General features: G+C 52.5%; 2 protein-coding genes across 4 annotated transcripts; both read right to left on the bottom strand.

Annotated features, from left to right (window-relative positions):
* Positions 1-407: 407 nt before the first annotated feature.
* Positions 408-3,599, bottom strand: LOC111941108 (C-C motif chemokine 19). The gene is made up of 4 exons (XM_023944127.2): positions 3,418-3,599; positions 2,234-2,357; positions 1,775-1,871; positions 408-1,275 (listed from the first exon to the last, which is right to left on the bottom strand). The coding sequence occupies exons 1-4, from the start codon at positions 3,473-3,475 to the stop codon at positions 1,255-1,257; spliced, it is 300 nt and encodes a 99-aa protein (XP_023799895.1). The 5' UTR covers positions 3,476-3,599; the 3' UTR covers positions 408-1,254.
* A 6,798-nt stretch (positions 3,600-10,397) lies between these two features.
* LOC111941042 (C-C motif chemokine 21-like) lies at positions 10,398-15,003 on the bottom strand. 3 transcript variants are annotated; one of them, XM_086867135.1, is made up of 5 exons: positions 14,841-15,003; positions 13,506-13,778; positions 12,720-12,840; positions 12,426-12,609; positions 10,398-12,111 (listed from the first exon to the last, which is right to left on the bottom strand). In XM_086867135.1, exons 2-4 carry the CDS (start codon positions 13,573-13,575, stop codon positions 12,441-12,443), a joined length of 360 nt encoding a protein of 119 aa, XP_086723261.1. In that variant the 5' UTR covers positions 13,576-13,778; positions 14,841-15,003; the 3' UTR covers positions 10,398-12,111; positions 12,426-12,440. The 3 variants fall into 3 exon arrangements, with proteins under 3 accessions (XP_086723261.1, XP_086723262.1, XP_023799774.1); XM_086867136.1 differs by having other exon boundaries at positions 13,506-13,738; XM_023944006.2 differs by lacking the exon at positions 14,841-15,003 and having other exon boundaries at positions 13,506-13,933.
* Positions 15,004-24,260: the final 9,257 nt, after the last annotated feature.

Here is a 24,260-nt window from a genome sequence, read left to right as displayed (position 1 = left end):
GTTTCCCTATACTGCAAGAACACACCCCCTGTTCCTGCAGCACTTTTTCCATGTCCCAGGAGCTGAGAGCTTGGGAGCTCCAACCCAGTATCTGCACTGGCAGGATTGAAGCATTTGGGGCTGGATGGTGCAATACTGGCGTGCTCCCTCCTACCCCATCCCTGTTCACCTTCCTACAGGGACCTGCTCCTGTAGCCTGGCTGAGCAGTGCAGAGCAGGGTGCCTGTTTTGCTGTGGTGCTGAGAGACTCCCAGGAGAGACCTGCAGCCCAGCTGCTGTATCTTTCACCCCTATGAACCCTCCTTCCTTCTCCCCATACCCCAGCACAGTCCCCTTGCCACGTGCTGTCTGCTCACCACACACTCCACACTGGCTTTCAGGCTCAAACATGAGGCATAACAACTACCTGCTGGCTTTTCTTTTTATTTAACAAAATCACAGCATGGTAAAAAAAAAAAAAAGAGAGAGTAAAAAGAGGCATACACATGGAATTGTTGCAATGAACAAATGAACAAAAATAGCAGCAAATAACCTGAGAGCAGCATGACCTCCAGGCACGGGCATGGGGCAGGGCTGGATGGTGGGTCAGGCTGAGAAAGAGTACAATGTCCTGGAGGAGAGCTGGGGCTCTGAGCCACCTCTCTGCCTGCTCCACATTAATGGCTCTATTTCTACCCTTGCAATGAAGGGCAGGAAGGAAACAGTGGAGGGAATTCAGGAGTGAGAGAGGAGCCACATCAGCCACACATTTTCTGAGGGCAGCTGGGATGTGCTTGGCAAGGATCAGCACAATGTATGACCATTGTGGAACATCTCCATCACTTCCCTCCATCCCCACACTGTTCTATGCTGGCAGCCCATCCCAGGGATGCAGAAGGGCTCCAGGCTGGGGCTGACAATGGAAACCAAAGGGATCAGACTAGAGCCGCAGGTGGCAGCTGCTGTGCTGATGGGAAGTCTGAGACTCCCCAGCTCACCTCGTAGACCATTCCCTCAAACAGCTTCCAGGATGCAAAGGTGGTGGAGTCCAGCAGCCCCTGGCTCAGCCTGACACAGGCTGCTGGGTCACATTGGAGGCAGAGGGAAAAAGACAGAGCAGACAGGGCTCTGCCCAGCCCCATGCATTGGTATGAGTCTCAAGAAGAGTCAGGCCTGAGACTGGAGGTGGAAGCAGGTTGGTTCCATTAGCATCAGATTCACAGCTGGGAGGTGATCCCCTCCAGATGTTGGGACCAGCCATGGTTTCTTCAGGACCTACTTGCCCTGGGGTTTTCCCTGGGGAAGTGAAAAACCCAACTGGTGTTAGTGTGCTCCTTGGGGTATGAGCTTCCCCAGGGTCCCTTCCTCTGCTGGACAAGCCATGGCAGTGATGGACCTATCAGGGCTTGTAAAGCACCCACCAAACTCATCACAAGCCCTCCCCATGAAGATGCAAAAGCAGCAGACTCCAGGCTTGTGGGACAGAATGGGGAGGGATTTTGCTCCCAATGCCATTTGCCATGGCACACACCAGGCTCAGACAAGAGTGGCACTGGGTAGACAAAAGCCCCAGAACTGCATTTATTTGGGGTGGAAGAGTGACTATCAAGGAGGCAGACTGGTTCCAGTTTGAGGCAGCAGGGATGGAGACCAAGACAAATTATCCATGCCTCAGTAGAGCATGCCCCTGCTCTTCCCAGCAGCCCAGTCACAACGGGAGAAGCCTGTTTGGCAGTGGATAAAGCCACCCTCTGGGCTGATCTCATGCCTGGCTGAGAGCAGGGATGGTTCTTACCCTCTTGGCAGAGCCAGCATCCAGCCTTTCTTGGAGACGAATCACCCATGGGGAACGGAGCGGTGCACAGAGGCGCTTGCCCTTTGTGGTGATGAATCTGCCATGTCCATGAGGGGGAAAAAAACAAGATGTAGTAAGCAGACATCCCATGCATGCTCAAGAACAGCTCAAGTTCTCACCTGCTGCCTACCTCACTGCCCTCCCCCATCTCTGCCTGTAGATGACTTTCTTCCCAGGCTTTAGTCCCATGCTATCCCCTCTCAGCTGCTCCCCCTCCCACTGAGCCTCTTCTGGATCTTCAGGATCTCTTCTGTCGCTCTCCCTATCCCTTCACCCTCAAATCCAGCTCAACTTCAACCCTCTGCTATCCTGCTCTGCCTTCAACCCTTCCTCCATGCAAGGTCCATCCCTTGGCCAACACGAGGCCTTGTCCCTCAGCCATCACCACCCTGCTCTTACACGGCAGCAGGGATGTCACAGCCGTCCTGCACCAGCTGGAGCCGGTAATCCTGCACGATCCGCCTGGGGATGGGTGTCTCGCTTGTCCGCAGGCAGCAGTCCAGGACGTTGTTCCCGCTGTGCACTGGAGGAGGAACACACCATGCAGGCTGAGGTCAGCTGCACCTCTCCCAGCCTCCCCAGAGGGTGAAGGGGCTGCAGCAGGATGGTGCCTGCAGGAATGCTGTCACACACTGCCCTGGCTGGGCACACAGGCACCAGCTTTATTGCACTCACACCCCAGTGCTGGGAGTCCTTTGCCTCCTTCCGACAGAAAGCAAAGGAGATGAGAAAGAGTGAACAGGCAGAAGGCAACCCCTCTGCATGACTGTGTCCCTCCTGCACCCCACCTAGCAAGGCAGGACACGGGGGTCCTTACCCTGCTTCAGGGTACTGCAATACAGACACGCAGTTCTGAGGGGCTGGGTATGACTTCAGCTTTATTTACTGAAGCAATCACAGGTTTGGCAGCTACCCCACCACCAGCCCACCCCACATGGATCATTCCTGTGACAGCTGAAGGACATAGCTGTCTGTGCTTCTCTGCAGGGAAGGAGATCCAGAGCCACCCCTCCCAGCAAATGCTGTATTCACATAACGCCTGACAAGGCTGGCAGCACCCACAGACGTCTGTCAGTGGTCAGACCCTCAGCAGCGAGGTGTGGTGCAGCACCACAAAGGGTCTGGATGCCCCAGCTCCCCACCTCAGGTAGAGGTTCTGATGTCACCCACCCAGACAGCTGTGACCCGTGCAAACCCCACATCCAACACCAACAGCCCCTCAAACATCAGCCCTGCCACTTGCCTCCAGGCTGCCCTACACCACAGGGTGACAGGAATGTTCCCTTCATGTTCTGGGGAGAATGGGACCAAGACAACCCCAGCCCAATGTGTGCAAGCTGGGCTAGAGCACTGGGAGGCAGGATTGCTCCATGGCCTTTCCCAAACATGCCTTCCCAGCCCCAGAGCCCCACAGGCTCATGGCTGGACTTTGAGCAGGACAGGTTACAAGAAGAGGATGTAGGAGGGCTGTGATGGCGTGGCAGCCACGTGTCCCTCTGAAAGTCTGCTGGAAGTGCAAAAGAGAGAAGAAACAGAATCCTCTCATTTCTGCAGGAAAGACAGCCCAAGAGGTCCCCTCTTACCATCTAGGATATGTCCCAGTAACAGGAGACTGAGGCAGAGAAGATGCAGCTGCTGCATTTTGCTGCTGAGTCTGGCAGAGGGTGGGCTGGAGATGATGGAGCTCCAGGCAGGAGAGGCGAGCTCTGCACAGCTTCCCTGAGCCCTGCTGCTGCTGCTGTTGCTCCCCACTGCTTATATATCCTTCCAGCCCATGGCTTTCACTTTCTTTTGGAGGCTGGGAAGTTGTAACAAGTCTTACAACAGGCTGGATTCTAATCTTTGAGCAGTTCCCGAATATCCCAGCAGCTGCTTTCCCTGCAGACAGCTGTTCTGTGGTCCCATAGCCAAACACTCTTTTGCCCTCTCTGCCAGCACTCGGGCCATAGGTGCTGCTGGTCAGGACCAGGCAGCTCCAGGGTCCCTTTACCTTGTGAAAGCACCCCAGGGCCCTGGGATGGCACCTGGGGGGGCTCTCATCCCACACATTTCCCAGTCTTCACTGAGACATCCACGGGACATTCACATTAAATATCCCATAGTCTCAACCCTCTGATGCTATGGGGCTTAGAGCTTGCCTCAACCCCATTTTTAGGGCATATGTTGGTACTGGGCTGATGACTGTGTCGCCCCCAGAGTCTCCCTGTCTGGTTGCTGAAGCCTGGCTTTCTCCCCTTGCCCTCCCCAGTGCCTGTGGGGGGGCACATCCGAAGCTGGCAGAGAGAGGAGTGCCCAGCCAGCACGCTCCACTCCGGGGCCAAGATCTCACAGGCCAAAAGACAACCTGATTTCCAGGTGTCCCAGGAAATGGGCTCCTGGCCAAAGGCAGCTACAGAGCTTCCTGTAAACAGGTTTTCTCCATGCAAGAGCAGAAATCCCCCACGGAGGCTGTGTGCACAGCTCAGGGTGCCAGCAGCTCACCCGCTGCGTGGGCACTGCTGAGAGTGAGGACCAGCGCTCCCGCTTCGAATCTTCACAGGAGCACAGGGACGGGGGCTGTTTCTCCTTGGTACGGTGACTCACCACCGTGCCAGTGCCAGTGCCACCTGCAGTGATGTCCCTTAAACCAGGCTGCTTCAGTCCCCTGTGGGAGGCAGAGAGCACTGGGGCTCTGCAGCCCAGGGAAAGAAGGATGGAAAGCTCACTGCTGCCTGCAGCTGCCTTCTAGGGAGATGGAGATGCCAGAGCTAGGGTCTCCTTTGAGGTGCCCAGGACAAACGTGAAGGCATCAGATGCACCCAGATAAATTACCACTGACAACAGGAAAAATATTTTGCAACAGGGGCAAACAAAGCCTGGAGCTGAGTCTCTATGCCTGCACCTTTCCCCTTGATCCAGCTTTGGACTGTCCTTGCACCTCAGTGGAGAGCAGTGTACAGACCCCTTCCATGTGGATAAATATCTACCCAGGCACAAGGCAGACAGCTGGCACCCAGGGATCTCAGTGAGTCCCTCTGCTCCTCTCAGCAGCAGGAGAGGCTCTGCCCCTTCCCCACTCCATGGTGAGAAGCAAAAGGAGACTCCAGCCATGCCACCAGACATGGTGCTGCATCCCTGCACTGGCACTGGCACTGGCACCAGCCTCCTATGTGGGGTGATCTCCTCCATCAGGAAAGAATTGCCTCTGGCTGCTCCCATGCCCCAGCAAGCTAGTGCTGCAGAGAAGCAATCAGGAGAGGGCTGGTGGGCAGGAGGAGTAGCACAAACAGGATGTGCCAGCTTAACTTCAGTCAGCACCTGCTGACACTCACAAACCAGCAGAAGGCGAGTTTAGGTAGTGGAGGATTAACGTCCATCATCAGCCTCCAGCTCCCCACAGGTTTGGGGGTGTAGGCTGCTTTTGCAACCTGGTCTCTACTTAATCTTCTCAGGACACTGCCAAAGAGATGTTGCAGCAGGGAGGATGACAGCTCCTGGTTGCTGGCGGCCAGAACTGCTCCTAATCCAGAGCCAGCTCCTTGCTGGGGGTTGGTCTGACAGTGTGGGGCCCTCTGCAAAGAGTGGGTCCCAAGAGCAGAGCCCTGACCCACTGGCAAGGGGTGCTTGAGGGGCTGCCCAGCAGCAAACCCTCACCTCCTTGCATGTTCAGTGTGATTGACAGACCCTGAAGCACAACCAAGGGCTGTCAGGGGGTGCTGGGAGTCCCGTGCTGTGGGACTCCCCTCCAGGCACTGCTGGGTCCTGCACCCCACGGCAAGCACGGGTGTCCCCAGACACCACTTCCCTGGCACAAGGTTTTCCAGCCTGCTGCTGTCTCCCAACTGCCTCTACACCAAAAGGAGCGTGCTGGGTTGGGAATATATCCATCTGGGACTAAACCTCTTAGCCACCTCTGGCTGCAGGGGACCCCCATCCCTCGAGCTGCCCACCACCCCTGCCAGTGACAAAGGCAGGAAAGGGAGGTTGTTCTTCCTCGTGACAGTTGTCAGGGAGCCAAGTGGGTCAAAGCACAGCAGCTTCACACGCCTCTGCTCCCCAGGAAGAACACCAGAGTGAGGAAAGGGGCTTTCCACTTGCATTGTGAAAGGGGAATGTGGTGTGTTTCCCCCTCTATTGGGGTCAGTAAGATTTCTAAGAAAAGTGTGGTCATCTGTGAAGTGCATCCCCGTGGCATTCAGGAAGGTCACCCATCCCACTCACAGGACTGAGCCTCGGGGACCAGAAGAAGTGGTGGAGATGGGAAAGACAGGGATGCTTCAGGGTCCAGGGTCCCCAGAGGCACAAACAGGCAGAAGATTTGGTGGGGATGAAGGAAGAGCATTGTTGGCACTGACTCATTTAAACCTCTTCCTGAGCAATTAGGGAGCACTGGAGCTCCGGCCCTGAGGACACCACAGCATGAGCACTCACGCCTGCAGAAACCTTGGTAATGCAGTTGTTAATTAAAGTGGAAATCAGAAGGGGCTAATGATCCCTGGGGGAAATCCACCCCATCAAAACAGATCATGAGGGTATCACCTTCACCCCTGGGCTCTCCTCAGGGAGCACTGACCATTCTGCTGCCTTCCTTGAGACCTGACAGCCACAGGAGCCGTCAGGACAGCTCTCCCCAGGCTGTCTGGTGGTGGTCTGCCTTCCACCTCTGAGCTACAGAGCTGGAAAGGGCAAAGGGGGAATTTCAGCAAATTCCAGCTACAGACAGTCCCTGTGGTGGGATCTGGCCTGGCTGCATTCATTTCATTGGGAAATACTGGGAAAACACTGCAGCTGCTTCAATTCCCCTTGCAATTCCCAGCCCATGGCAGCCTCACACAGCTCCCATCAATTCCCAGTCCTGGTGTAGCACTAGGACTGAGGCTACAGCAGCCTATGAGGCCCAGGGCCCCACTGGATCTCCTCTAGCTGAGTGAACACAGTCAATCTAATTTAAATGGAGATAAGGGAGAAAAAACAGCAAGTCACAGCTTTGCCCTGAAGTAGCAAAGATGAACCTGAGGATCTGGTTCAGAAAGATTCAAAAGATTCCAATTCCTGCTCTGTCTCTAATATTCACTGACTCCAGTGTTGCTGATATTGAGGTCACCATGAGTGATGTGCAGCAGATCCAAATAAATCTTCAGCTGTGTCTTGCTCTACACTCTTAGGTAAGCAGCAATCTCCCAGGATCTCTGCAATACACGTCCCCCAGCATCAGCTTTGGGCTGTAGTTTCCCATCCAGATGCTTCCTGCAAATAGCACTGAGATGGCAGTGGCCAGTGGGATGCCTCCAGCCCTGACTCCCTGCCATCACTCTGCCTGTCCTCTCTGCAACCCTTCCAGGGATTTCAGAGGGGATGGCCAGGACAGCTCAAAGACCTGTACAAAAAGACTTGTACAGCCAATCAGAAATCTCCTTGACAAGCCCTGCATGGCTTGGTGAAGAAGGATGCCTGGTGAGGCCGCACACCCAGTTCACCTGTGGACAGATCTACAAGCTTATGGGACAGAACAAACCCCTGGGGGCTGCTCTCACTGCTCTGTTGGTTCTTTGACAATGGGCAGGGGAGACTGTGAGGTTCTTGGTTTGTTGCAGCTCTGGGGCAGGGCTCACATTGGCCCCAACACAGGATATCCTCAGAGTACAGCAGATGCTTTTTCACAGCCAAGAAGCAGATCTGCCATGGGGAGGCAAGGATGGAAGACAAGCAGAGGGACCTGGAGTTCTGGGGAAATGGAAGGATGTCCTAGTTTAGGGCAAATCTGGGAGAAAAACTCTAAATGGGGGTTTCCCCACAGACGAAAAAAATTCAAATGGCTCCTCCCCCCCAACTGGTCTGAGAAAGGAAAAAAAATTCCTTGGAGAGAAGTGGAAAAAGCTGTTTATTTAACAGAAATTGAATAATATTAAATAATAAAACTTCTCACTGTTCGATGGGATGGCAAATCTAGGAAGAATGGTCCTTTTCATGTGGTGTAGCTCAGCTCTCTCAGGTTTTTACCACTCCTTTTGGTGCTGGATAGTGCTGAGGCCCAGGCCCCGGTGGGCCACAGGCGTGAGCTCCCAGAGTTTGGCTGGATGTTCAGTCCAGAGCAGGCTTGCACAGATCCAGGAAAAAGGGAAAAAAGGGTTCAGGGAACTCCTCTGCCTCAGCTAGCTAAAACTAACTAAAAGCCAGAGAGAAGCTGTGTCCTGCAGCTTGTCTGTTCTGCAGACACCGCAGTCTAGGAGCGGGATGTGGGGGAGTGATGTTTTTTCTTTAACACAAACTGTGTGCTTCTTCTGTCCCCCTCTTTCGCTCTCAGAGCCAGTCTTAAAGGTGAAGAACTTGATATATAACATAAACCAGACAACTGGGGATACCAGTATCATAAAGTCACCATAAAGGACAAAGAAGGAATGACAGCATGAGACACTCGAAAGCCAAGGGTCTTCAGACAGCAAAACAGAAGGTGGGGGAAGGAAGACACTTGGGAGTTACATGTAGGGAACAAAAGGGTTGAGAGGAATCTCTGGGCTGTGCCCTTTAGGACAGCATGAATGCCAGGGGATGGCCAGGACTGGGAAACAGCTTGGGGCAGGAAGGGTAAGAGCCCCTGTTGCCCACCAGCCACTTTCCCACATCCTCTCTGCTCTCAAGACCACAGGAGAGCAGTGTTGGTGGACAGAACACCAAAAAACACCTTGGGGCTTTACTTGGAATCCAAAGCCCCTCTAACACTTGTGCAGCCCCAAAAGCAGCCCTTGACCCCCATGAGGCTGCTGCAGCCCACTCCTGCTGCTGGGCAAGGACCTGGGATGGAGGGACAGAGCTGGTGTGCCTATGTCCAGGTGAGCCTTGCTGGAGCTCCAGCTGGCATCACAGCCCAGAGCCCTCCACTGCTGGCACAACCCTGGAGCATCGTCTGCACCAGCTTATGACTTGGGCTAATCATTTGGCCTGGGCTCAAGTCTTTCTTGGCTGCATTCTGTTTTCTGTCTCTCTTGGCTGCTCTCTGCTGTCACTGAAGCCTTTCTGCTCCAGGATGGCTGAGCTTTCCTAAATCTTTACTCAGCTTAACATTGTTGCAGCCAGCCTTCCTTCCTTCCTTCCTTCCTTCCTTCCTTCCTTCCTTCCTTCCTTCCTTCCTTCCTTCCTTCCTTCCTTCCTTCCTTCCTTCCTTCCTTCCTTCCTTCCTTCCTTCCTTCCTTCCTTCCTTCCTTCCTTCCTCCCTCCCTCCCTCCCTCCCTCCCTCCCTCCCTCCCTGATTTTATGTCTAGGTGGGCTTTTCTACAGCTCTGCCCACCTACTACCCCAGCACATAGCATCAGGTTTGCCCCGCCCAAGGGTACAGCTTTGCGAATTCCTTTCTGCTGCTTCACTACTGCACCTCCTTAGACCTTCTTCTTCATATCTCTTGACCCAGCTGGGGTCCATGGATTCAGCTCCTTCATGAAGAAGGAATTTTGCTGCCCCACACAGTACTGCAGCTCATGGCTCATCACTTTTCACAGGGAATCTCCTCAGAGGTGTTTCCCTGGTGCCATCTCACTGTAGCAGCACTGTGACCACCTGTTTCACACCTGCCTCGAGAGGCTCCCATTAACCCTGAGACCTTGTTTTCCTGGAAAGCAGCATTCAGCAATGAATCTGGAAAGGGAGTGCAAACACCTGTGCATGTACAGGCACAGGCACACGTGGGGTTATATTTGTGCATCTGTGCCCATGCTCACCGTGATTTCCTGAGCATGGGACAAATTCTCATGTGTTTCCAGACCCTGGGGTTTTGGGTAAATTTTAGGGCAAACTAGAATACCATCACTGGCATGTCTTTTTAACCTGTTTTAGCCTAATGCCCTCCTCACATTTAAAGGGGAAAAGCCTTCCTGTGCAGGGTTTCCTTCCACAGCCAGGGATACCAGGGCACAACTCACATGCTGGCTCGTTCCTACCATCTTCTCATGCTTAGCTGTTTCTGGTTACAGATGTATTCGTCTGGGTCTCATTTCTAGGGAATTTTTGCAACCATTTCACAATCCCCTGACACCGCAACCAGCACAAGTTGTTCATTAGAGGCAGGGCTGCTGGATGCAGTGTGTCCCCATCAAGCACAGGGCTGCCCCCAGCCCTCCCACAGCACCCCCACCTGACTCCTTCTCTGCAGGTTCCCAGAAAAGCCCAGAGCACAGCCTCATTAGTAACCTGTTTTATTGCTGTTATCCCAAAGCAGCAAGGAGCACAGAGCCCCTGCTTTGAACAAGCAGTGCACATCCAGGATGGGTTGGAGTTAGTGGCTCAGCATGAGAAAAGATGCTGTTTCCAAACCAGTGTTGTGCTCATGTTCACTGGCTCCTCAGAACCCCTCACTGGGGACAGATGAGCAACCAGGATGTCTCCATATTGCTGGACAACAGCTACAAGAGAGGGGACTTGCACTGCTCCCCTGTGCCAGCAGCTCCCAGCCCAAGCACCACAAGGATGCATTGCACAGGAGCACTGCAAAAGCCTGGACTGGGGGGATGATGGTGAGTGGGGCAGGAGAGCACACCGCCATTCAACCCTTCCCACCCCACCAAAGCCCATCACAACAGCTGGAACAAGTGGGTTTGGTTATAAAGAATACATTTTATTGCCACACATCCTGTCCAAAAGCTGGTCTGGCAGACAGCCACATGTTCAGTGTGGAGGAGGCAGCAGCAAGGAGACAGCTCAGTGCCTGTCCCATGCTCAGGGCCAGAATCTTTGAATTCACAGTTACTTTGCACAATCTTAAAATGATAGATCTAAATGCCCTCTTAATAAAGCAGTCAAGCCAGATACATACTTAGTAGAAATACTCAGGTACAAGCTTTACGCCAAAAAACACACAGCCCATGCTGATACTGTTAAGCTCTGCAAATCCTATTATTGCATTTATATGACTTAATAGACCTTTACTGACCAAAGTCCACATTCAAAATCTCTGCAAGCAGATAGCAGTGATGCTCTAGTACATCTGTTCAATTTGCTCCTTCTCAGCATGCCAGGGAGAGCAGGTTGCAAGCACAGGGAGATGCCAATTTCCCCCCAGCCCTGTCCCAGGGGTCTGTCCCACCTTCACTTGCAGTCTCAACTAAAAGTGCCCTCTACTTAGTGACTTCTCTCACTAAAGGTTTGGGATAGAGCTGCTCTCAAATGGCTGCAGGATGTCTACAATGAATTTTACAAAATCTTTTATTCCCCCACCTTCACAGACTCACATATGTTTTTTACCTTGTGAGCTCTTCAGATTTGGTAAGTAAGTATAAGAGAGTTGCTGGTGCTTTTTTTTTTCCCCAGGAAATGAAGCATTTGTCTTAATAGTGTCTGAATCCCTGACACAAGCAAAGCCAGGGGAAAGAAAAGGGTAAAATTCCACTAAACCGAACAACTTGTTCAGATTTCATTGCAATTTTGTAGCCAGGGGAGCTAAAAGGGTATAATTCTACTAAATTGAACAATTAGTTCTGATTTCATGGAAATGTCGTACCTAAAAAAGAAAATAAAAAAAAAACTAAAGGGACAAATTGTGGCTATCTTTACCCAAACTACAATGCAACAGTGCACCATAAAACCTGAAACATTAGAACAGTCCAAACATAGAGCCACATTCTTACCACTGTCACCCCAAAAGTCTCCATCTCAGCTGCTGTTAATTGCTCTGCAAAGAAGCACCCAGCCAGCAGCTCAAGTAGGACCACAGGACTTGGGACCTGCCTAGTTCAGCCTTGCAAGCCAAGAAGGAGCAAAGAGATGAGAGGAAAATAAAATGCAGCCATGGTTTATTTGGTAGAAAAATAAGAGAAATTTTCCAGAAAATCTAGCCTGCAGCATAAAGGCTACTTTGTGAAGCACAAGGAGACAGAAGCAAAGCCTTTCAGGAAGACTGAATGAAAGCACAGTTTTCAAATATAAATACAAATGTATAATATCCCCCCAAAAAAGTCATAAGAAAAGCATCCATCCTTCTAGGCTAAATAACTCCCATTCAGTGGGAAGCCTATCCACTTTCCTCTGGAGGCCATGGATCAGCTCCCACGCCCAGGTCCCCACTTGTTTGGCTGTGGGACAAGTGGGGACCTGGGTGCCTGCTTTGCTGAGAGCGCCCAGGCACCGCAGGTGCTGGGGGATCTCTGTGTCAGGCATAGCAGCAACAAAGAGGTTTTGGGGCAGAGGGAATCCTCCTCAGCCTGCCCCATCCCCGCCCTGGGGCTGGCGGGTGGGTGGGTGTGTGGTTTGTGTATGTCCGTCGCCGTTGCCATTGCCGGGCCGGGTCAGTCACCAGTGGGAAGGCATCCGTCCTATCAAAGGCAAGGAAGGGGGGGGAAATGCAGAGGGTCTCAGCGAGATCATCCACCCCAGCTGGGGGCCATTCCCCAGTGTGACCTGCCCTACCCATCCCCAAGCATGCTTTATCCCAGCAGCTCCTGAAACAAATTTAATTTCAAGGCAAGCACAAACCAAGAGGGAGTTGTTCCCTAAGTGCCTCTGTGCTCCAGCCATGGCTCTGACACGTCTCCCAGGCTTTGCACCAGGAGCTGAATGCCCACCCTCCCACACAGAAGGATCTAGAATGGGGTGCAGCACCGTCACTCTACTGACCCCCCTCACCTACCTCTTCGGGCCTGACTTAGACCTGCTGTCGCCTCTGCTTCTTGGCTCTGCCCCTGGGACGCTGGGTCTGCCCCTTCTTCTTGTTCTTATCATTTTTGGCCTTCTTGTCCAGGTGCTGCATCAACTTCTGGATAGTGCCGTCAGTGGGAGAGGCACAGATTTTCCTGTTCCTCTTGGTGGTGAACCTGGGGGAGCAGCAGAAAGATTTTTCTGGGGGAAAGCAGCAGGAGGACAGGGGAGGGTTTGTCTGCAGCCAAACTGTTCCAAGTGGCCGTGGCCACCACAGGGTACTCACACAACAGCATCAAGCAAACATCCTGACTCGGGTCCCTGGAGGCGGTAGGATGTCACCACACCACTGGGGATGGCTTTCTGGCTATGCTTCAGGCAGCAGTCCGAGGCTGAGCTTCCAATGCCTGTGAGCAAGGAGGGGATGTGGGATTTGGGATCGTCAGCGAGTCAGGACACCTTCAGCACTGAATGCCAGCTGACAGCACAGGGCTTGCTTGGTCGGGGTGATCCTGGGCAGCACGTCAGCTTAGGAGCTCTCAACCCCAATGTCCAGCTACAGGTCAGACCTGGCCCCAGGAACATGAGACACCACATCCAAGAGTGGTGGAGGGGAAACTGAGGCAGAGATGAGCTCCTTGAAAAGGGGCTGAACCTCGTTCTCCTGTTCTTTTCAGCTTGGGGTGCTGCTGCCCCAGCAGCCACATGCACACAGACACACTCCCAAGCCGAGCAAGCACTGCAAGCCAGTGCCCCAGGCACACACACAGAACCCTGCACATGCACACAGAATGAATGAAAGCACAGTTTTCAAATATAAATACAAACGTATAAAATCCCCCCAAGAAAGGCATAAGAAAAGCGTCCATCCTTCACGCACACACAGAGAACCCTGCACACACACACAGAACCCTGCACACACACAAACCCCACACACACACACACAAACTCCACACACCAGCACACTACAAACACCTCCCTCACCACCTGGCACCCTGCGCACACCCCACCAGTACCCGCACACCCTGCCCCATCCCAGCAGGAGCAGGCAGGAGGGCTCCTCGCTCCTCACCTTGAGCCTGGGTGATGAGGAGGGCAGCAGCCAGCAGCAGCAGCAGCAGCAGGAAGGTTCGGAGAGCCATGGTGCTGCCACGGGCACTGAGCAGAGCAAGGCTTGGGAGCGGGACAAGGCTTGGGAGCAGAGCACACACTGCTGCCTCGTGCTGAGGCTGCTCCTATTTATCTCTGGATTCCTTGCTTTCGTTTTCGGACAGCCTGGCAGGCAGCCCACCAGCCGGCCAAGGGCTGGGTGATGCAGGAGTAGAGGGTGGGGGATTCCTGTAAGCTGCAAGCCCCCCTTTACAGACACGTCCTGTCTTGTTCCCAGCTGCCCATCACGGCGTGGGGTGCCAGGTGGGGGACATGCTGGAGATACAGCTCCCATCACAGATAGATGAGTCTGTGGTCTCCAGTTTCCTACACAGTCTCACAACCTGCCACTACCTGCTCTCAGAGGGTCGGGTGTTTATTCCCGTGAAAAGGATCCTGGAAAGTGGCCAAGCCTTCAAAGAAACCAAGGAGTCAACCTGTTTTGCTCCCCCACTTTGTGGTTTGCTTCCAAGCCAAACCACCAACACAAATAATAGGTGAGAAGTGGTTCAAGGTGAGCCCACACCCCTTCCCCCTGAGTCTCCATCCATGCTGGCTGCCTTGGGGATGACCCCAGCTGAACAAAGCTGGGTACAGCTGTAGGGCTGGAATGTGTGAGGGCCAGACTGCAGTGGGGCTGGGGAAAACATCACAGCCCACCATATTTTGGTGCTGATATCAGACTGTGGGGAGCTGAGGGTGAGTGGGGACCTTGACTAGCTGAAGGAATGTGCTGACAAGGATGTGAAAACCTACAGCAGCATGACTTGACCCTGTGCAGCTGGACATAGCTGGACAGATGGGGACTATGTAGAAGTCAACCCAGAGAGCTGAACAGGACCCCACAGGAAATTCCTGTGGTGACAGAAGCCATCCAAAGAGATGGTCTTTTTTACTGAACCAAGCCCTGAGCAGCTAGTGTGACACTAGTCAAACTGGTGGGGAAAGGACAGTCAGACATTTTTCAGGTAATTTCCAGAGCATGATCTGGAAGAGACCAAGGATGGTGTCTTCACAACTGCTTTGGGCAACCTGTTCCAGTGCATGAAACATCCCTAAGTTGGAAACACTTCTCGCACAGTTTAATTGGAATTTTCTGTGATGTGTCTGGTGTTGCTGACTCTCACCCTGCTCCAGAGCCCCTTTGAGAAGAGATGGTGTCCCAGCACCATTCCAGCCCCCCTGGACAACCCCCACCAGCAAGAAGTCCCCCTTGCCATCGTTCACCACCCACTGCTAACAGCCCCTCTTCACTCACCCTGGCCTCCAGCTCCTCGGATAGCTCCAGTCCCCAGCTGTGCACTGGGAGCCCCAGTGGAGCGAGCAGCCCTCATGGGGTCTAACCAATGATAATGGGGGTCAAACCCCTTCGAGGCCCCTGCTGCCTGAGAGCTGGGTTGTAACATCAAGATTTTTCACCAGTTCCTGATAATGACCCTGATTAATAGTCATCAAGGACAATGAGTAACCCAGGAGACCAAAGTCCCAGCTGCTGCAGAAAGCGGAGCTGTGTAAGGTGCCCACAGTCTTGTTCCCCTCAGCAGGGAGAAGGCAATGCTGCAGTCATGGATCACCAATTGCCTTGCAGCCCTCTCTTGGGCCAGGGGACCAGCATTCCCCTGGGACTGCCTGAGGCAGTGTGCCAGGGCTGCACTTGTGGGGCTTCCTCCATCACTCATGCATGGAGGTCCCAAGCCAGGGAGCACCCACGTGCCCAGCACACAGATAGGGGAGGCAGCTCCCCACACACTTGTGCAACACAGAGACTGCTGTGTCTGTGTCTATTGCTGGGGCAAGCAGCCAGCATGGGACATGGGCAGTAGCAGGTTGTCTGCAAGTGCATCTCCCCAGGGTACTTGGCTGCAGGGGGAATGAGTCCCCAGAGACATTCTGTGTGCTGTCACCAATCCCCCTAATCACAAAGCATTGGTGGCATCAGGACAGGGCAGAAAAAAGGAGAGCCTTGCAGGTGCTTGGTACCTTTCCAGCCCTTACTTGTGCAGCCTCCCCAGATGGCAGTGCCTGGGTGCTCTCAGAGAAGCCAAGGAGAGCTTTGCAGTTCCAGCACAGAGCCCAGATTCCTTCCTTGCCCACTCCATGTCCCACTATGGCAGCAAGCTCCTGGAAAGTCCCTGGCTCTCTGAGTGTTTTGAGGACACTGCAGCAGCAACCTCTGGCCAGAGGCCAGCCCCAAGCACGGTCTGAGCTGCTGAGTAGGGCCAGGGCGTGTGTTTCCATTCCCAAAGGCATCAGTCTTTGGCAACTCCCTGTTGATGTGACTTGCACCTCTAACAAAGTATCTGGATGAGCAGACTCTCATTCTTTCCAGGGAAGGTGGTTGGAGAGGTCCCAGGAAGGAAAGGGGTACTTAGCAATTGCAGACACATCTGCATGCGTGAGCAGCAGGGCCCCTTGGAAATCAGTCTGGGAGTCCATGTCCTGCCTCCCCTTCTGCCTCCCTCCCCTCAGAGCATCCCCCTTCACTCCTTCCTCTTGATATGCCTTTCTCTGCCACCTGCTCCCCCAGCCCAAGGAGAAAGAAGGGAGCTTCTGGCAATGAGAGATGAGTGAGCATCCCTCACTCATTGCAGGGTTGACTGAATTTTGGGATACAGAGGAACTGACAGCAGGGGGGTAGAGACAAGCCTTTTAGGGGTCTCAAACACCAGCAGCCTCCAGCAGCTGGCCAGGCACAATTTCTTGCACATAACTGATTCCTGGACCTGGGCTCCTGCAGTCACCATATTTTTCCATAGCTCATAGGTGCAGAATGGAGGCAGACACAGGGAGGAATACACAGCCAGACAGGATGCCCTCTAACGTGTCTCAGCTATGGAGAATCCTTCTCTGAATACAGGATCTGTGTCTGAGGCTGTACAGAGCCATTGCAAGAAGGCTTTGATGCCTCCAGCTCCCCCTATGTCCAGGCAGCCCAGCTCCAGCCCTTTGCATCCCTGTGGTGGAGGAACTTCCACAGTGTAAGAAGAGAGGAGGGTATCCTAGGCAGAGTGTGTGATGTCCTCAAACACAGAGTGCACAGAAACAGTGGGACCATAGCAAAAGACACTTCACTACCTTGCTTATGGTCCTTTCCCAGGCAGTAAAACCACTGTAGCAGCCTGTAGAAGCTCTCTCAAGCCTCAACCTCAAATTCTTCCCAAGTTTGTACCCTGCACCAGAGCACCAGAGCTCCAGGGCTTGGAGCTCATCTCTGGATTACTTCCCTGGTTTCTAGCATCACAGTTTCCTAGCATCTCAACCTGTATTTCCAGATCTGTTCTCCTGAGCACTCAGCCCTCTGCTCATCCACCATCAGCCCTGGGGAAGCCTCCAGCTCTGTCCCACTTAACCAGACTGCAGAGTCTGCTTCTCAGGCAGCTCAGGGCTGGGAGCAGAGGTTCCTCAAACTAAAGGCATCAACCAACAGGACTGGGAATTTCCGAATCCTTGTGGATGCTGCCTCCAAATTAAAGTCACTACTGACAGGAACAGGGTCTCACAGTTCCTTTCAACCCGCTGACCAGCAAATTCCTTCCTGCAGAGGCCCCGATTCCCAGGACCTAGCACAGAGGTAGTTTGCAAAGCCCATCATGGAAAACCCCTGTGTCTGGGAAGGGGAGCAGGCTGCCAGGCACAACGTATAGAAATGTCAAACAGCGACACATTCCTAGGGATGCGGGAAAGAATTGCTGGAAGCTGGCGGCACACGAGCCGGGCAGGCTGCCTGCTGGCTGCTGCTCCGTCCCCGGCCTTCAGTGAGGCCAATGGGAAGAGCAGGATAAGCACAGCATGCTGAGAAGAACAAGGAAACAACTCCTCAGGAGTGCACGGGTGCTGAAGCCAGCTGGGCTGGGAGAGGGTCTTCAGCCTTGAAAAGTTTGCCCCACACACACTCCTTGTTTCCCCAGAGGGAAAACTGATCTCCCAGCCTGGTGCAGGTTATTCCTTTGGTTGCTAGCATGACTACAGAGTGGCTCAGGCTTAAGGCAGGATGCTGGAAATGTTCAGGGGCTAAATGAACAGGATGAGAGGGACCTGAGCAGATCCTGCACCCTGGAACAGTGCTCTCTTCCCATGGCATCTTCTGCAGAATGAGCAATACTGCACACAGTGCTTGGTCAGATCCAAAATCAAGGGACTGGGCAAGTTTTGTGTCCCCATGGGAAATGCATGGCCAGAATTGCTCAGTTCTCAGTCCCTGACTGAGGCACATGGCATCCTTTGGACTGTGGCTGTTGTGAGTGTGCACTATGCCACCAGGAAATATTGGGGAGATGGCTCAGAGCCTGTGCCTCTGTAGCATGGTGGAGACGGGCTTGGGGTGGCCAAGAAAGGAAGAGCAGGACAAGGCAGAGAGTGAGAGACATTTCAAGGAAGAGAGGTTCAGCTCTTGCACAATCCTCCAAGAACACTATGCCTCTCAGCTAGTCCTCATCCTTTCCACCAGCCACAGGTAGCCTCTCTTCCATGAATATGGGAAGTACATCAATACTCCATCCAGAAATCCCACAGGTCCTCGTATGGAAGTGTAAAACTCAGTGGAAACTACTGGCACCTTCACTGAAAGTGGAGATGGAACAAGCCATAAATCCTCTCACGGCAAGGCGAGCAGCAGCTCCCAAAGCAGGGCACAGTGTGTGCCAGCCGAGATGGAGCTCTGGGCGGTGGGAGATGGGTGGGTTGGACAGGCACAGCCCGGGATGGGATGCGCAGATGCATGCGCTTCATGCGAAGGCATTGCTCTGGCGTGTGAATTCACAGAGACTTGAGAAGCTGCTGGGAAAAAAAAGCTGTCTGAGCATTTTTGGAGAGGAAACTGCTCCTTCCCTCTTGGGATGTCAGACTTTGACACCAGGCAGAGCCTCACTGCAGATGCCCGGCAGCTTGCTCTGCCCCATGCTTCTGGCACGAGCTCACCTCCCTGGGAGCTTGAACCAGAGGAAACAGCAGCTGTCACATTCAGTGAGTTCATCAGTGGGGTTGGCGGGGGACTGTGTGTGTGGACACAGAGGAATTAAAGACAGCCAAAGGGAAATGAAGCAAAACATCGAGAAGGCTCTGGAGATTTTGCAGAAGACATTACGGCAAGTCATAAACTAGGAAGTAGATATGTTTCAGCCAAGACTGGAAAACACCAGGGAAGGACTCTTTTGGTGGCTCGGCCAGACACCCCAGCCAAGGAAGCAGCTGCCCAGGCAGCAGTAGAAAAGGCAAACAGCAGAGAGAAAGCAGAGAAAGGAGATGAAGCCCCACAGCAGAAGGAGGTGTCAGGTACCAACACCAGGCAGAGACCCACCATGTTGCTTGCCCGTTTCATGGGCCGTGAGCATCAGGACTTGACATCAAGGAGCGCCAGTACCAGAAGGACACCTGAATAGTCATTGGCCAAGTTGTTCCCAGCAGCCTGCACAGAAAGGAAACAGCTGTTGGAAGAGAGGAAAGTGGATAGCGAGGCTCTGGGAGCTCGGCTATGCCGGGGAAAATTCTCTTCCTGTATGGATATAGTTAAAAGATAAGAAAAAGTTATATACTCCAAGCTTAATTATAACTGGCCATGAACAGTGGTTCAGAGCAGTAGGGCAGAACAACAGAGCCTTTGGAATTTGGCAACAGCTGGCTCTACCACAAGGCCAGCGCTAGAAGAAATGAGGAGTGATTTGAGGGTCATTTTGGCGCCAGCCAAATATGATTTACACAGAGGGAACACCCTGCAGCACCCAGGAGACCTGCACAATGCAGAGCACCCTCCTCCCAGGCACACACAGAGCAGGACTGACCCAGGCACACCACAGACCTGGGGAGCCAAGACTAGCTGTGTGACCTGGCCATCACCTGACACATCATCAAATGGATGTGTCCAAGAGGATGCAGAGGACACATCCTAAACATGGGGGAAAATATTGTTTGGAGCTGGGATACTGCTCAAGGCACCGCAACCAGTCAGCATCTTGTGGTCCAGCAGGTGGCTGCAGGCATTGTGTGAGGGGCTGGGAATAGTGAGAGGGGCTGGAAATTCCCTTTGGGGATGGGGAGCAGGCAGGCATCTATATACAGCAAGGGAAGAGCTGCAGGCCCAGAAGCCGTGACACCTCCTGGCAGCAGCCATCTGCCAAGGCCCCACAGATCCTGCAATGGCAGTCCTGGAAAAGTCACCCAGACAGCTTGAGAGATCCTCTTTGATGGTATCTGGCTCAGGCATCAGCTCAAAGAGCAGGCACACCATCATACCCACTGATGGGCTGGATCCCAGAGCCTTGGTAGCAGAGGACACCTTGCTTGCTGCAGAGATCTGGTGGGTTCATGGGTATCCATACTGAGGATAAGGGCTGGTCCTGTTCCATGTCCTCCAGAAGTAGCTGACTGTGGTCACAGTCACAAAGGGGAAATCCCCCACCAACAATACCAAGAGGGCTGCAGCCCCAATTTCCAACTGTGCAGGACTCTGCTTGAAGACTGGAGATCCCTGTGATAGTTGCCAGCATTGTAAACCCCACATGGTGCCTCAAGGCAAGGTTATAAAGGCAATAAAGATGTTTAAAGAGGTTTGAGAAACCAGTTTATATGGTTGGCATTTATCAGTAGACAGGGAGAGCATCTTCAGGACAGGTTGCCCAGATAAATTTGTGAATGTCTCATCCCTGGCAGTGTCCTAGGCCAGGTTGGATGGAGTTCTCAGCAACCTGGTCTAGTGGAAGATGTTTCTGCCCATGTCAAAGTGGTTGGAATGAGATGATCTTAAGGGTCTTTTCCAACCTAAATTATTCTTTGATTGTATAATTTGATGCTGCTCTCTCCCTTGACTGCAGCTACCTCCCATGGAACAGCAGATCCCTTACACAAATACCGCAGCCCCTGAAGCCCCTCAGGACACAGCTCTGGCAGATGTGACCTCTCCCATTCCCTCTGGGTTTCTCTCTCCACGTAGCAGGGAGATGAGGCCAGATCGAAATCTCCCCATGGGTTTTCAGACACAAAAACTGTTCTGCCTGTTCCCATCTCCTCCTGCTCTTGGGTTCAAGGCTGAGTTGGGCAGAGCATGTCCCACCAACAACCGAGGACAAGGGGAATGGCTTCAAATGGAAAGAGAGTAGGTTTAGATAAGATACTAGAAAAAAAATCTTTACTGTGAGGGTGATGAGGCACTGACACAGGTTTCCCAGATAAATTGTGAATGCCTCATCCCTGGGGGTATTCAAGGCCAGCTTGAATGGGGGTCTGAGCAGCCTGGTCTAGTGGAAGTGGAAGGCCCATGGCAGTGGGGTTGGAACAACATGGTCTTTGAAGTCCCCTTCCAACCCAAGCCACTCTGTGATTCTATGAACTCACAGAGTGGCCTCACCCTCCCATCACAGCCCTGAGGTAACACAGCCTTAACTTAAAATAGGCTGATGAGCTGTTGTGGGTTAACCCCAGTAAGCAGCTAAACATATGGCTCACTCACTCCCTGCCAAGTGGAGTGGAGGAGAGAATCAGAAGGGTAAAAGTCAGAAAACGCATGGCTTGAGATAAAAGAAGATTTAATAGGTAAAGCAAAAGCTGCATGCACAAGAAAAACAATATAAAGAATTAATTCACTTCATCTCATCAGGAGGCAGGTGTTTACCACTTCCAGGAAAGTGTTCATCATGCTGATGAAGTAAATACTTCATCACGTGTGGTGGCTGTTTGGAAAGACAAATGCTGTAACTCCAAAAACCCACCCTTCCTTTCTTTCCCCCACATTTTATTGCTGACCACAACACCATTGGTATGGGGTACACCTTTGATCTGTTGGGGTCAGCTGCCCCAGCTGTGTCCACTCCCCACTCCTCATGCACTCCCAAATTAAAAGAAAGGCATTGAGACTATGCAAACACTGTTCAGCAATAACAAAAACATCCCTGTGTTATTAACACTGGTTTTGATCACAAATGTAAAACACAGCACCATATGAGCTATTATGAAATAAATTTACTCTTTCCTGGACAAATCCAGTGCTATATTCCCCCCTTATCTGATACCATTTAGATTATGTTCACATCTCATGCCACCCCAATACTTCCTCATTAAACTCTCTCCCCTTTCCCATCCTTAGATTTATAAACAGGCATCAATCCTTAGTCTATTTGCCATCCCTGTAAAACATCTACAAAGTGACCATTGAATTCACTTCATCCATGACTTTGGGCTCCATCTGTAATGGTGGTCACTGGGGCAGGAAAGGGAGTGTCCTGGGTGGAGTTACTGGGCACCAAAGCCAGCTCAGATGGGGGTCACTACTGCCCTTGTGCCTCTTCTTGTGAGGCCTGCCCTCCACTGGCACAGGGGGTTCCTGATACAGATATTCCCACAACATGCGACTCAAATCCCAGGTTACCACAACATAAGGTGACCATTTCCACTTCGGGTCTCTCAGTGTGTAACACTGTGATGAAGCCCTTCCCTTGCCCCTGCTCTGCTGTAGGCTCATCCATGAGCCCACATCCCTTTAGGAGAAAGCCTCCTGTGATGTGCAGATATTCACGGCCCCCGAGTCATGAAGTGCTCCGACATTGCTTTATCCCTGGCCAGAGATGCTTCACTGCATACCTGCTGCAACACGGGCTCACCACAGCCACAGACACCTTGGCATGCACCACATCCACACTCTAGGGACTCCATCTATAGGTCACAGTGCCTTTTCTAGGAGTTCATATGGACTGACAGCCTGCCCAGCACAGCAGCCCTGGCCATCTGCCAGCCCAGGCCCATTGGCATGGATGTTATTGGAATGTTCCCATGCACAGCACAGGAAGGTGAAAAGCTGCACAGCACCTGCAGCAAACTGCAAGAGCAAAAAGCAGCCACTGACAAGCACTAGGGTCCAGTAGATGTATATATATATCCAGTATATATATATGATACTCTAGTATCAAGCAAGCAAACCCTTCAGAAAGCACAGGAGCTCTGCCCATTGACAGCTAAATAACAATACAGATATAAATTCTGTCTAACATATTCCAATCAAACCTGTCATTATCTCAAATGCTTTGAGCACCATACTGGGTGCCAAAAAGACCTTTATTCCAGACGAAACCAGGACATCTGCCATATGTCACATGAATACTTTTCCATTCCATGGTAAGTGCTTCACACTCCAGCTATGCCTATGATATTGTGGAAGCCCCAGGAAAGGACAAAGTGCAAAAGCCAACCTTCTTCTGCCACTGAAGTCAAGATACAACAGTCAGGGAGATTTAATTTGATAAGCATGAAAGATGGGAGCAACAGTTAGGTTCAGCCTGTCCAACCACAGGCCAGGAGCTGTCATCAACATGATCGATCAAGTCCATTCCTCTTCTGTAAGCACAGCCCAGAGAGCCCTGCTGTCCATCACTGTGCCCAGTATCAATAATTTCAGTGGCCAAAATAACCTGTACTTACAAAATGTGGGTCTGCCACAAACACTGGGGAATCACAAACAGGGCATTGGAGCTGATGTGCCCTTCTGCACATGAGCATCAGGGGGACTGCTGATATCTCCCAGCTTTGGAGTCAATCTCTCAGGAAAAATAAAGTGATAAGGCATTGAAAAAAGGATGAGGAGGGACACACCTGAAGGATGGGATGACATCCAGAGGGACATGGACAAGCCCTACAAAGGAACCTATGGGAACACCATGAAGACTAACAGGACAAAGTGCTGGTGCTGCACCTGGGTGAGAGCAGCCCCCGGTATCAGCACAGGCTGGGCATGAACAGACCCAGAGCAACCCTGCCCAGAAGGACCTGGGGGTGCTGTGGGTGAGAGGCTGGACATGCCCTGGCCATGGCACTCACAGCCCAGAGAGCCAAACGTGTCCTGGGCTGCATCCAGAGCCCCGTGGGCAGCAGGGGAGGGAGGGGATTCTGCCCCTCTGCTCTGCTCTGCTGAGACCCAGCTGGAGCATCCAGAGCTGGGGTCCCTGCACAGGAGGGACAGGGACCTGCTGGAGTGAGCCCAGAGGAGGCCACCAAGATGATGAGAGGGATGGAACATCTCTCATATGAGGAAAGAACTGGGATTGTTCAGCCTGCAAAAGAGAGAGCTCCAAAGAATTGTGGCCTTCCAGTACCTGAAGAGAGCCTAGAAGGAAGATGAAGAGAGACAATTTACAAGGGCATGTAGTGATAGAACTAGGGAGAATGACTTCAGACTGAAAGAGAGTATGTTTAGGTTTGATATCAGGAAGAGGGTGTTGAAGCACTGACAAAGGTTGCCCAGAGAAGCCGTGCATGTCCCATCCCTGACAGAGTTCAAGGCCACGTTGGATGGGGCTCTGAGAAACTTGGTCTAGTGGAAGGTATCCCTGCCTGTGGGGGAAGGTGTTTGGAATTAGTTGATCCTTAAGGTCCCTTCCAATCCAAACCATCCTATGATTCTGTGCTGCTGGCTCATATCCAAGTAAGAACCTCTGTTTATGGCACTGGGGAGCATTAATAGAGTTCTCTGTGGGGTAGGAGACTGGTGTGCTGCCTTCACAGGCACCCAAACACATAGTGTAAACACCAGATGTCCCATGACAATATTCATCAAGCCCATTTGCCATCTCAAAGCTATAGGGCCAAGCCAGAGAGCTGTAGACAGTTTTCCCTCAAGTCTGTTCCCCACAGTAACTGTGCGGATGAGCTCTCATGGGTACAACATCCAGTTTCCATGACCAACACTCCGCAGAAGAAG

The sequence above is a fragment of the Cyanistes caeruleus genome, chromosome Z, assembly GCF_971803275.1.
Source record: "Cyanistes caeruleus chromosome Z, bCyaCae1.hap1.1, whole genome shotgun sequence".
NCBI classification, from domain to species: domain Eukaryota; kingdom Metazoa; phylum Chordata; class Aves; order Passeriformes; family Paridae; genus Cyanistes; species Cyanistes caeruleus.
Note: the sequence above shows the minus strand (reverse complement) of the source record. Positions and strands in the feature narration are given on the sequence as shown.